Source organism: Neoarius graeffei, chromosome 11, assembly GCF_027579695.1.
Source record: "Neoarius graeffei isolate fNeoGra1 chromosome 11, fNeoGra1.pri, whole genome shotgun sequence".
Classification (NCBI taxonomy): domain Eukaryota; kingdom Metazoa; phylum Chordata; class Actinopteri; order Siluriformes; family Ariidae; genus Neoarius; species Neoarius graeffei.
This window is the reverse complement of record NC_083579.1, coordinates 44314978-44327959: the sequence shown is the minus strand read 5'-3', so window position 1 is coordinate 44327959 and position 12982 is coordinate 44314978. Positions and strand designations below refer to the sequence as shown.

General features: G+C 43.3%; 1 protein-coding gene across 3 annotated transcripts in view; it reads right to left on the bottom strand.

The window, feature by feature from the left end:
* cep170ba (centrosomal protein 170Ba) overlaps window positions 1-12982 on the bottom strand; it is a 71105-nt gene that overhangs the window by 50336 nt on the left and 7787 nt on the right. For all 3 annotated transcript variants that reach the window (XM_060933975.1, XM_060933977.1, XM_060933976.1), the window contains exon 3: window positions 2085-2174. In XM_060933975.1, the coding sequence (XP_060789958.1) occupies window positions 2085-2174 (90 nt within the window). The remainder of the gene's footprint in view (window positions 1-2084; window positions 2175-12982) is intronic.

Genomic DNA, 12982 nt, shown 5'->3' with positions numbered 1-12982 from the left:
TGCAAAACTTACTGTACTTTGGTCAGACCAATAAATATTAGTTTATTACTTAGTAAATATTCATGACAAGCTCAAATTTGGGAATGGGCAGCATAGTTGCAGTGCCTAGTCTGGCCACAAGCCTACATACTCTACCTTTAATGAATTGCAGCTCTAAAACCACTCAACAATCTTGCAAATATTTCACATATTTTTCAGACCTTATCCTAACGGATGCCAGTGCCTACCAGCCTCATCCAGCAGATGAAGCTCCCGAAGACCATGCCAGTGTTCTTGAAAAGGGGGGACTGTTTGCGGCATACCGCAAGCTACCAAAGAAGAATTTGATGGACAACCCTTCCACTCAGCTAAGTGTTTACTTAGATAAATGCGATGGACAAAATGCTCTGCACTTTTGGGCAATGAACAAATGTACCCTCCCAGCATTGTTCCCTGTGGCCATGAGAGTACTGGCTATTCCAGCCTCCAGTTGAACGTGTCTTCAGCCATGGGGGCATCATACTGCGCCCTCACCGAGCCAAAATGTCTGACACACTATTGTCCAGGTTGATCTTTTGCAAATGTAACTCTGCTTGAGCTTTTCAAACACACACACAGAGCAAGGCACTACAGCATCACCTAACTCATATCCCTCTCTCTCTCTCTCTCTCTCACGCACACGGACACCTTGTCACAAAGATATTTGCCACTGTGGTGACATGGTACATGCACACACAGTTCTCTCACACATAGTCAGCTCACAATGATATGATGTTCAAAGAAAGGCTTAATTAGCTAAATTCATTTGGATAGGAAATGGGCATTCTTTGCCACAGGAGAGCCTGTTTGTATGTTCTCTGTCAGTGGGAATTAAGCGTGAATGCACAATGGTTTCTGTAGAATAGTTGGTCTCTCTCTCACACACACAAACGTACTCAAGTCACGTTGTATTGCGTTAAAGGCATGTCATGTTGTATGTTGGGACAGTGCCTAACTTCAGAAGGAAAACCATTCTTTGATTCTAAAAGTACACAGATCATCTGTTAGCTTGGACTTTGAGTTTCATGTCTTAAAATGCACATGAAAAGCATTATGTGAAAAATGACATGAATGAAATGAAAAGAAAATGATTTTTGTTACACAGTACCAGTACTAGTTTTGTTTAAATTTCTCACTAATTTTCCAATAAAAATTTTAAGGAAATGGTTATACTTTCATTCTCACACCCTTAGCCTCAAATGTACACTGACTCACTCAAACTAAACTCACTGAAAATTTAGGATGCTTTACTAACGTTAACTAACTAATCATTGTCTCCTCTGAGATTCTTTGATTGTCTTGGGGCACAAGCTCTAAAACATTTTAAAATGGAAAAGAATGGGTGTACTGTAGTTACTTGTGCTGACTCTATGAATCATTGACATTACATTACATTTAGCAGACATTTTTATCCAAGGTGACTGGAAAAGGAGGACATACACTGCAGTGTGGAGAGGTAATACATTTGTGATCAAAAATGTGTTGATTGCCTGTAGAATAAATGGTGACTTGTTAGGGACTTGGAAAAAAATGAGACTTGGACTCGACTTGGCTTGGGTAGGACTTGGACTTGACTTGGTCAAAAGTGCCTTGACTTGTGACTTGACTCGGACTTGAGTGGTAGGACTTGAGACTTACTTGTGACTTGCACATTAGTGACTTTGTCCCACCTCTGCTAGCCAGAGTTGAATATCTTTTAGACGAACTGATGAGAACACCACAGCTCAGTCAAAATATTTCCAACATCTTGCTGACATTTTGTGAAGATCAAAAATACAATGTGCTATTCAAGAAACTTACTTTATGCGCTTACGGCTAACTAGCTGGCCGTACGTTATTACATTATATCCGCTACCACTTTTATTCTTGGCAGTTAGGCTTCCAGCCAGTCAAAATACCGGACTGGGCAAGTACACTGAAGTTTCTACTTATTTGATGGCTCAGCTAATTAATTTATCATTTGTCCATTTACACTTTCCAAAATTCTAACAACTGACAACATACGTGTGCAAAAGGTGTAGGTAGAAGCAGCTGCTTCAAAATAAGATGATCCACTCTGAACTCACCCCATTAAGACTGCCAAGGTCTTTCACAAGGTGCTCGTCCGTGGTTGGGTCATAGTTGATCACAGCATGCTGTTTATCCACGCTACGAGACTGTATTTAGGAAAGGGACACACAAAATCCCACACAAGGCTGAGTAACTTGCTATATTTTAAAAATACATCATTATATAACACACATTTGGGACACCTGATCATCACACCTGTATGATGTTCTCTCTTTTTAAAACATCCCATACCAGATTCAGTCCCGCTTTGCTGTAATAACAACAACCACCACTTCCATTTTTCTCTTTCTTCTCGGAAGGCTTTCCACTTGATTTTGGAGCATGATTGTGGGGATTTGCTCATTCAGCCACAAGAGCATTAGTGAGGTCAGACACTGCTGTAGTGGTCCAATTCATCCCAAAGGTGTTCAGGCCACTCGAGTTCTTCCACTCTAAATTTAGCAAACCATGTCTTCGTGGAGGGGCGGCACGGTGGTGTAGTGGTTAGCGCTGTCGCCTCACAGCAAGAAGGTCCGGGTTCGAGCCCCGGGGCCGGCGAGGGCCTTTCTGTGTGGAGTTTGCATGTTCTCCCCGTGTCCGCGTGGGTTTCCTCCGGGTGCTCCGGTTTCCCCCACAGTCCAAAGACATGCAGGTTAGGTTAACTGGTGACTCTAAATTGACCGTAGGTGTGAATGTGAGTGTGAATGGTTGTCTGTGTCTATGTGTCAGCCCTGTGATGACCTGGCGACTTGTCCAGGGTGTACCCCGCCTTTCGCCCGTAGTCAGCTGGGATAGGCTCCAGCTTGCCTGCGACCCTGCAGAAGGATAAAGCGGCTACAGATAATGAGATGAGATGTCTTCGTGGAACTCGCTTTGTACACAGGGGCATTATCATACTGCAACAGGTTTGGGCTCCTTAGCGCCAGTGAAGAGAATTTGTAACACTACAGCATGCAAAGACAATTCTACACAATTGTGCGTTTCCAACTTTGTGGCAACAGTTTGGGAATGAACCACATATGGGTGTCATGGTCAGGTGTCCACATAATGTACCAGAGGCCCAATGTGGACCAAGAAAAATACTTCAGCAGACCGAACAGAGGAGCTGAAAAGGCGGCGTAGTCGACCTGATACATTTAAAAAAAGAAAACTGGCCAAAGTTCAGCAATGATTGATAGATCGACACATACTGTATTGATATAAAGGTAAATTGCAGCATGACAGTAGTGGTAAAAAAAAAAAGACAGACGTTCACAAATAACCTACATACAGTAAACACAGAACAGTGCAAAGAATCAAAAAAACTGAATGGAACTCTATCGAGGGGGAGGTTTCTTGTCTCTATACAAACAGTAAGTGTAAACAAACTTGCAAACAAGGCACTTGGATATTGTGTAAGAAATTTCAGCGACTCTAGTTTTCTAAACATGTACCAGTACCACATCTGTAGCAGATCCATCCAATCACACACATTTATCAATTCTTTAGCTGAAGGCAGCTCATCAGACCAGAGACGAGCTAGAGGGCTTGTTACATTTAAGTCAGAAAATAGCGTTTTCACAGGGTTTTCAATTTATTTACCCGCTCGTCTAACTGGCAAACTGAAACGCAGCCAACACAAACAATTTTTATAGACAAGGAAATGAGAGTTTATTTTGCTACGGGTCAGTGTTTGTGGCGCAGGTCAAAGCTGGCAAGTTAAAACGTCGCTATGAAACAAAACCACTTTGAATAATCTTGTTTATAGCCATAAATTAAATGGTAAGTGCTTTCACAATTCAGTCACATTCATTACTTATCTGGACATTTGTAAGAATATTACGATGTAGACCATTCCATTACCTATATGTAGCAAATGCACAAACAAAACCCGAAATCAGTTATAAATAAATCTAAATTTCCTGTTGAAATTGGAACAAAGGAATTATCAGCAAATGTCTAGAGGAAAGCACAATTACAGACATGCTTTTATTTGCCTTATCTTTTGTAATCTTATCTTCCACACATCGGGGGAGCTGTGTTCTGGAGCCAAACTCATTTGCAGCCTCATTAGAGCTCATCAGAGACGCCTCTGTGAGCTTGTGGCCCAAGCCAGGGAAGAACTCTGAGCTCAGACACCCTCCGCCTTCTGCTTACTGTGTCCCACTTATTGTCCTGCACTTTAACCCTTTGGGGTCAAAGGTTTAGAATGAGTAGGTCATGTATTGAGATAAATAATCTTTGCGAGTTTATCCATCATGCAAGAATGATAAACATATTGACAGAAAAAGTATAAAAGTTCCTATGTGCCCACTGAGAAATAATATTTTTAAATTATCTAAAACATAAAACTTGTCACCTTACTCAGTCACACCGGAGTCAGAGGGCTGAGCGCGCAATTACGCATTCATAAAAGACTATTCACATGGTAACGGCATGATAATCACTTTCACTCTTTCGGCTTCGACTGGTTTCTTTTTCGTGGTTTGAACAGTCACCGTAAACAGGATAAAAATGTATCAGACATAGTTTGGGCTATTTGGAGGTAAAACTTGTTGCAAGATGGCACGCGGATTGTTATGCGCTTCGGATGATTCAGGACAGCGATTCAATTCACGATTCATTTCAGGATTCAGGACCGTGATTCAATTTCAGGACAGAGAATCAATTCATGATTCAGGACAGCGACTCGGTTCAATCTTGAGAACTGCGACAAATGATGAATGGTGCAACCCCCCCCCCTTTTAAATTTCAACTCGATTCAGCCAAAGATCAACTCGAGTAAGTTTAAATATTTCTTCTATTTATTATGAGCAGATCGGTTGATATGTGTACGCTGTAGTGCATACACAGGAAAAATGACTGAGCAATTTTTTTTTTACAGAGTTAAAAGTATTTTCCTCAAAAAGTTAATTTTGCTCTATTTTGAGTTTAGAGTGTAAAATTTGGAGTTGGAGCAAAATTAGAGTAATTGTGTAACAGACGGTTGTGGCTCTGAACTGAGTAAAATAGTACAAGAGTTAATTTCAAGACACTGAATAGAGTTAAATAGCAGATGAATGAAGCTGTAAAAAAAAAGTTTTAGAACTGTGTTGGAGTGTGGGGGGTTGGGGAAAAAAAACAAAAACAACATTTACCTTACCTATTGTGACTTGACCTGATGGGATTAAGAGTTGGCTGTGGGAGGGGTTTTCACTCTTCTCACTGAATGAATGGAAATTTTTAGCCAGCTCATTGAATACCCCTCCCACTGCCAACCCTTTATTCCAAAACAATAGGACACATTTTTTGATAGCCAGATAATTGTCCAAATCAATGGAGCAGATTCAAGTTTTTGTGCTTGATACATTCCTAAGGCTAAACAGAAATCACTCCAAGTGACCAAAATGGTTCAACAGAATGGGTAAGGTCTTGTTTTTTCCACACATTCCAAAACAGTTCTAAAACTGCTTTTTACAACATCTTAATTTATCTGTTTTTTTGTTTTGTTTTTTAAGTACAATCATGACATACATACTACATGGATATTATTGTAGCTAAACTTGTGCTGAATTAAAAAAAAGTCATATGACTTTGAAGATACTGCTTAGATTTGTTGAAACTGACAACAAAATCATAGCATGCTAAAGTCATTGGAGTGCCAGAAAATACTCTCATGCCCCTTTTCCACCAAAGCAGTTCCAGGGCTGGTTCGGGGCCAGTGCTTAGTTTGGAACCGGGTTTTCTGTTTCCACTGACAAAGAACCGGCTCTGGGGCCAGAAAAACCGGTTCCAGGCTAGCACCAACTCTCTGCTGGGCCAGAGGAAAGAACCGCTTACGTCAGCAGGGGGGGCGGAGTTGTTAAGACCAACAACAATAAGATCGCGAAAGATCGCCATTTTTAAGCAACGAGAAGCAGCAGCTGTACAAACGCGAAGTCATCCATTATTATTGTTGTTGTTGCTGCTGCTGTTTCAGTGTTGTTTTTGCTTCGATATTCGCGCCAAGGTTTATGCAAACGTAGTGACGTAACTGACGTATACAGCAACGTAATGACGTGGCTCCCCTTAGCACCACGAGCTATGGAAAAGCAAACTGGTTCTCAGCTGGCTCGCAAGTTGAACAAGTTGTGAACCAGCACCAGCCCTGAACCAGCCCTGGAACTGATTTGGTGGAAAAGGGGTATCAGACCCCAGACAATTAAAAAGCGGAACAAGGCAATGAAAACAAGCTATTGGGCATTTAATGCTGCCTTATATTGAAATACACCTTCAGTGAAGAGTAATGAGCTGGTTGCTTTATTTAGACAGAAAATGAAGCCAAGATAAATAATTTCAGATCGTTGTACATCTTTAATGTGATAACCAACAAACTTGAAGTTTTGCTTGCAATACAGCATTCAGTCTTTTTGGGGTAGGATTCTACCATCTTCTCATTTCATCATCTCTAGCTGCTTTATCCTGTTCTACAGGGTCGCAGTCAGCTGGGATAGGCTCCAGCTTGCCTACAGGCGAAAGGCGGGGTACACCCTGGACAAGTCGCCAGGTCATCACAGGACTGACACATAGACACAGACAACCATTCACACTCACATTCACACCTACGCTCAATTTAGAGTCACCAGTTAACCTAACCTGCATGTCTTTGGACTGTGGGGGAAACCGGAGCACCTGGAGGAAACCCACGCGGACACGGGGAGAACATGCAAACTCCGCACAGAAAGGCCCTGGCCGGCCCCGGGGCTCGAACCCGGACCTTCTTGCTGTGAGGCAACAGCGCTAACCACTAGATTCTACCATCTTGATGAGGCAATTTTATTCAACTCTTCCTTTAAAAAAAAATGTTCCAGATCCATCTAATTGCGAGGGGATCTCCTGCACACAGCCCTCTTCAAGTCATTCTATAGGTTTTCAATAGGACTTAGACCAAGTTTACATTAGACCGTATCTGTCTCGTTTTCTTCGCGGATGCACTGTCCGTTTACATTAAAACGCCTGGAAATGCCGGGAAACGGGAATCCGCCAGGGTCCACGTATTCAATCCAGATCGTGTCTGGTCCGGTGCTGTGTAAACATTGAGAATACGCGGATACGCTGTGCTGAGCTCTAGCTGGCATCGTCATTGGACAACGTCACTGTGACATCCACCTTCCTGATTCGCTGGCGTTGGTCATGTGACGCGACTGCTGAAAAACGGCGCGGACTTCCGCCTTGCATCACCTTTCATTAAAGAGTATAAAAGCATGAAAATACTGATGCAAATACTGCCCATTGTGTAGTTATGACTGTCTTTAGGCTTGCCATCCTTCCACTTGCAAGTGGTAAGTGACGCGCATGCCCGACATGCACTGGATCACACACAGCGGCTCAGTCCCGAATCACTGCTCGTGCGCTCCACTCGCGCGCTCTGTGAGCTGCGCAGGGCCGGAGTGCGCACCCTCCAGAGGGCACTCGCTGTTCAGGGCGGAGTGATTTGGAGCGCAGGATGCCTGCGGAGCCGAGCGTATCCGTGTATTGGCGTTGCTGTGTGCACGCGAATCGTTTTAAAAACGTTAATCTGATGATCCACTGATACGGTCTAATGTAAACCCCACCTTAGATTTGGACTTGGACTGGGCCATTCCAAAACACTAATCATCTTCTGAAGTGATTTCTTTGTTGCCTAGGATTTGTGCTTTGGGTCGTTATCATGCTGGAAGGTGAGATTTTTATTCATCTTCAGCTGTCTAAAAGAAGTAGGTTCAACTGCCTAACCGCAGGTTAGATCCATTTAATTGTGAGAGGATAATCAGTCTAGGCTTTTTCACCAGACATATCTTAAGATTGTTAGGTTTTTCGTCTGTACTGAAGGAGGTCGAGTTGACAAAATACGATCTACGAATGTAGACCTGTGCCTCATGGATATGGCTGGGAGCAACAGTCAATGACACAGCTGTTCAGTATATACATGAGTATATATTCACATTCAAGAGTGTGTTGTAGCTATACGATTGGATGATGATGTGATTGACGAAACTCAGCTATCTATGTAGGACAAGGTAACAAATGAATGATGTAACATTACATCACTCATTAAGATCACCTTATGAAAGAAGAGAGAGACATTACTGGTCAAAATAACCTTCATTAAGCAGAGAGCAATATGCAAGCAAAGATAAATCAAGGATTTAACTAGCCAAAACAAGTAACAATCATTTTCAAGCATGCTAAACAGATCTCTCATCAATGATTATGCCCCCCAAAAAAGTTCTACCTTGGTCTCATCAGACCAAAATACATTTTGCCGAATGGTTCTGGGGCGATTCAAGTAGGCTTGGATGGGTTTTTTTTGTGAGAATGGGCTTCCATCTCGCCATCCTACCCCAGACATGTGAAGAACATGAGAGGTTGTTGTCCCATGCAGGAAGTGACCAGCACATGCCAGATATTCTTGCAGCTCCTTTTGTTGCTGTAGGTTTCTTTGCGGCCTCCTTGATAAGATTTCTTCTTGTCCATTTCGGAGGGACGTCCTGTTCTTGGTAATGTCACTGCGATGCCCCGTTTTCTCCACTTCTTGATGTGGAGAAAAGTTTTGGAAATGCTTCTGTATCCCGCTCCTGATCGATACCTCGACAGCAAGATCCCATACAGGGTTTGTTAGCTCTGTATAATACAAGTAATTACTTTTGAACGTGACTGGTTCATTCTGGGCGGCACGGTGATGTAGTGGCTAGCACTGTCACCCTACAGCAAGAAGGTTCTGGGTTCAAGCCCAGTGGCCGACGGGGGCCTTTCTGTAAGAACATGCAAACTCCACATGTCTGCGTGGGTTTCCTCCGGGTGCTCCGGTTTCCCCCCCCCAGTCCAAAGACATGCAGGTTAGGCTAATTGGTGGCTCTAAATTGACCGTAGGTGTGAACAAGAGTGTGAAGGTTGTTTGTCAGCCCTGCAATGACCTGGCGACTTGTCCAGGGTGTACCCCACCTCTCGCCCATAGTCAGCTGAGATAGGCACCAGCTCGCCCGCGACCCTGCACAGGATACCGTATTTTCTGGACTATAAGCCGCTACTTTTTTCCTAGGTTTTGAACCATGCGGCTTATACAAAGGTGCGGCTATTCTGTGGATTTTTCTTCCACCGCTAGGGGCGCTCTAACCGGAAGTAGAATCAAAAATAAGATAGACGAAAAATCAATGCAAAGAAGAATTAGCAGATCTTTAGCAGATAGAACACGCATGACAAATTACTAACTGGTAATTATTTTCAAATCCAGCGAAGATGATTAAAGTGAATTGTGGTTTCAAACACAGGAGAAATGAAGGTAAATAAATACCGGTTATTTTCTCTTGGTTCTGTTCTGTTTTAATCAGCAAAGTTGCTGCCGTGTTAAAAGGCACTGTTCGGAAAGAATCTGTTCAGGTACATACATGTACATTTACAGTACAAAATCATTCTGTACATGCAGTAAATATCTAATTTTTCAACATAGATATCTGCGGCTTATAGCCCGGTGCGGCTTGTATATCTTTTTTTTTTTTTTAAATAGAGCGGATGCGGCTTATATACAGGTGCGCTCTATAGTCCAGAAAATACGGTAAGCGGCTACAGATAATGGATGGACGGTTGGTTGGTTCATTCTGAGCACAGTCACATGACCCACTGTTATAGTATGTGCACACTTATGTAACCAAGTTATTCTAAGTTGTGTTTTTTTTTCTCTTTCTTGTTTTTCCCTAAAATGTGTTTCTATTTATTTTTCCACTTGAAAATTACTGGTTGCTATATCACATTAAATTTTGGGTTCATTTTTATATCACAAATACCTAACATTTTACTTTTTATATCTACTCTACATCATTATTTCATGAAGTGCAGCAATTTTGTTTAATTTAGCCTGAACAATCGTCATTTGAGACATTTTAGACTGTCAGTAAAAACAAACAGGAGCCTTGTGTTTCATGTGTCTAAACCATAGTTGCTATTAGAGTTTCTGATGCATTGTTTCAAGTGTTGACATTGTTTAGCACAACTAAAAGCCTGTGGCCAGGAGGCATGATATGAACATACCAGAAGCTTTCAGGGGGGGAAGGAGACCGGCAGAGGATTGTGTAACCGTGAGCACATGAATGTAGACAGGATGAGCTTTTTTTTTCCCCCAGTTCAGCTAACCAGTGTGGTGAGGAAAGCTTTATAAACTAACCACAGATAATGAAAACAGTGAAATGAATAAACAGTTTTAAAGGCAGTGTGGTTTCCAGTGTCCTACACAGACAAGGGAAAAGGAGAGAGTGGGGAAAGAGAAGCACACAGAGTTTCCTCGTGCTACTATCAGGTTCATGCAGTAGAAATGCTGACATGGCAGAAGTTACAGATCTCCTCCATCTATAAGGTTACTGAAGCACAATAACAACCAGTCCAGGTCCAGTACGAACGTCATAATCAAATACACAATATTTTTAGATGATTTTAGCCTAAGTAACTTACTCAAGCTGTGTCTTAACTGATTAAGATTGTGCATGGCACTTTTTCTGTATCAGCACAGAAGCCACAAGGGATACAGTAAAGAGCCACATCGTGATAACTGACTTAAAGGTAGTTTTGGACTTTGGAGTAGGGTTGGGCGGTATTACGGTAAGAAGGTATCCCGAGGTATCCAAAAGTACCAACGGTATCTGTCTCATTACTGTCATTTTAAAAAATATATATAATATCTAAATAAATATGGAGTACATGAGGTCATAATATAAAATAATAAATTGAAGATCATCCTGAATAACTGTGTGATCGTATTTTCATTAATTCTATCAATTTCCTAAAGAAGTTCTCATCGCGTGCAGGGTTGTTTATGTCGTTACCATGGCAACCCTGCGTGACATTTGGAGTCTGACAGAAAGCTTCGCAAGAGACTGAGACCGCGGTTGAAAGATGGCAAGTCAAGATAACGAGTTAGTGGCAAAAAAAAAAAAAAAAACCCATTGGCAGTGTGGCAGTATTTTGGTTTCAAACCAAACGAAAAGGGAGAGCCAGCAAACACAGATGAAGCTGTGTGTAAAGTATGTAAGAAGACGGTCACGGCGCAAGAAGGGAACACCTCCAATCTGAGAGCTCACCTACGGATAAACCATCCATTGACGGCTTCAAGGCTGAGTTTGGCGGCCCCACCAAAGAGAGATGAAGCCGAAGGAGCAAGGCCAGCTGCCTCACAACATCAACCAACCTTGAAGGAGGCATTCTCCAAGTCAACGAAGTACTCAAGAGACAGCATCTGATGGAAGACCTGCACTGGTGCCGTGACCGAATTCATCGCGAAGGAAATGATGCCTTTCCATACGGTGGAGAAAACCTCGTTCAAAAACATGGTGAAGACGCTGGATGGCCAGTATGAGCTGCCGGGGAGAAAATTCTTTTCAAAAACAGCTATCCCTCAGATGTACAATAAGGTAAAGACAGAAGTTAAGTCATTGTTGTCTGAGGCTGAAAGCTACTCCGTCACCACCGACCTGTGGTCGTCCGTCAACATGACGTCCTACATGTCATTGACTGTACATACAATTTCACCTGAGTGGAAATTAGTGTCAAAATGCCTCCAGACAGCGTATTTGCCGGAAAGCCACACCGCGGAAAATCTTGCCGCTGCGCTACAAGACGCGCTTCACGACTGGGGACTTGACACAAAACTGGCAGCAATTACTACTGACAAAGCTGCCAACATCTCTGCAGCTGTGAGGTCCCTGCGCTGGCCGTGGCTCAACTGCTTCGGCCACAATCTAAACTTGGCGGTCACCAATGCTCTGCAAGACCAACGGCAGAAAACTGAGCGCGCCCTCGGACTCTGCCGTAGCATCGTGGGGGCCTTTTCTCACAGCTGGCACCACAAGAGCGAGCTGAGAAAGAAACAAGTTGAGTTGGGACTCCCAGAGCACAGTCTCATAACGGTAAGCTGGCATTAAATAGTAGGTGTCTAAAGAAAATGTTTAAATGTTTAAACAGGCAGCGCATGTTCAGACATAAATAAACAAACAAATAAATAAATCCATCCATCCACAGGACTGCGCCACTCGCTGGGGCTCTAAGTTTGCCATGGTGGATCGCATCCTCGAGCAGTCACAAGCCATCAGACATGTCCTGTCTGACGACAGAAGGAACAACCTCTCGCTCACCTGGCAGGACACGGATGTCTTGCGATCCATCCACGCAGCGCTGAAACCAGTCAGTGACCTCACAGACGTTTTGTCCAGGGAAAATTGTCACCAGTTCCTCCATCCTACCCATGCTCCAGCTCTGCAAGGATTCTGTGTTGGCCGTGTCAGATGATGACGCCCAATTAACAAACTCCATAAGAACCGGAATTCTTGCCAAGCTAGAGGCCAAATATGCCAGCGATTCAGTGCGTAAACTCATCCGAAAATGCACCTTCCTTGACCCTCGGTATCGCGGAGGCTACGAGAGTGACACTGCTTTGGCCGAGACAAAGTCAGAGTTGGAGGCCGAAATGGTTGTACTCAATGCCCAAGCAGCCGCACCAGTGGGCATTCGAGTGGAGGAGGAAGAACAGCAACCCGCACCCAAGAAAAAAATGACTCTAGGATGTCTGCTTCAAAGAAAAGTCGGTGCGCCGGCACGTCCGGTCGGTTTAGTGGAGCGGGCAGAAGCAGAGACGTCTGTCTATTGCCGGGAACCTGTCATCCAGGGAGAAGAAGACCCCCTTGTGTGGTGGAAGCAAGAAGGAACCAGGCGATTTCCACTGATGTCAAGGGTTGCCCGCAAGTACTTGTGCATCTGTGCCACAAGCTGCCCGTCAGAGCGGGTTTTCAGTACAGCGGGCAAAGTTGTACATCCCCTTCGTGTCTTGCTGAAGCCAGAAAAGGTGGATATGTTGGTGTTTTTGGCAAAAAACATTGATTAGAACTGAGGTGCAGCTACAAATGTTTATTGTGTTTGTAGCCTACAATTTGTTCGTTTTTGTTTGTTTGTTATT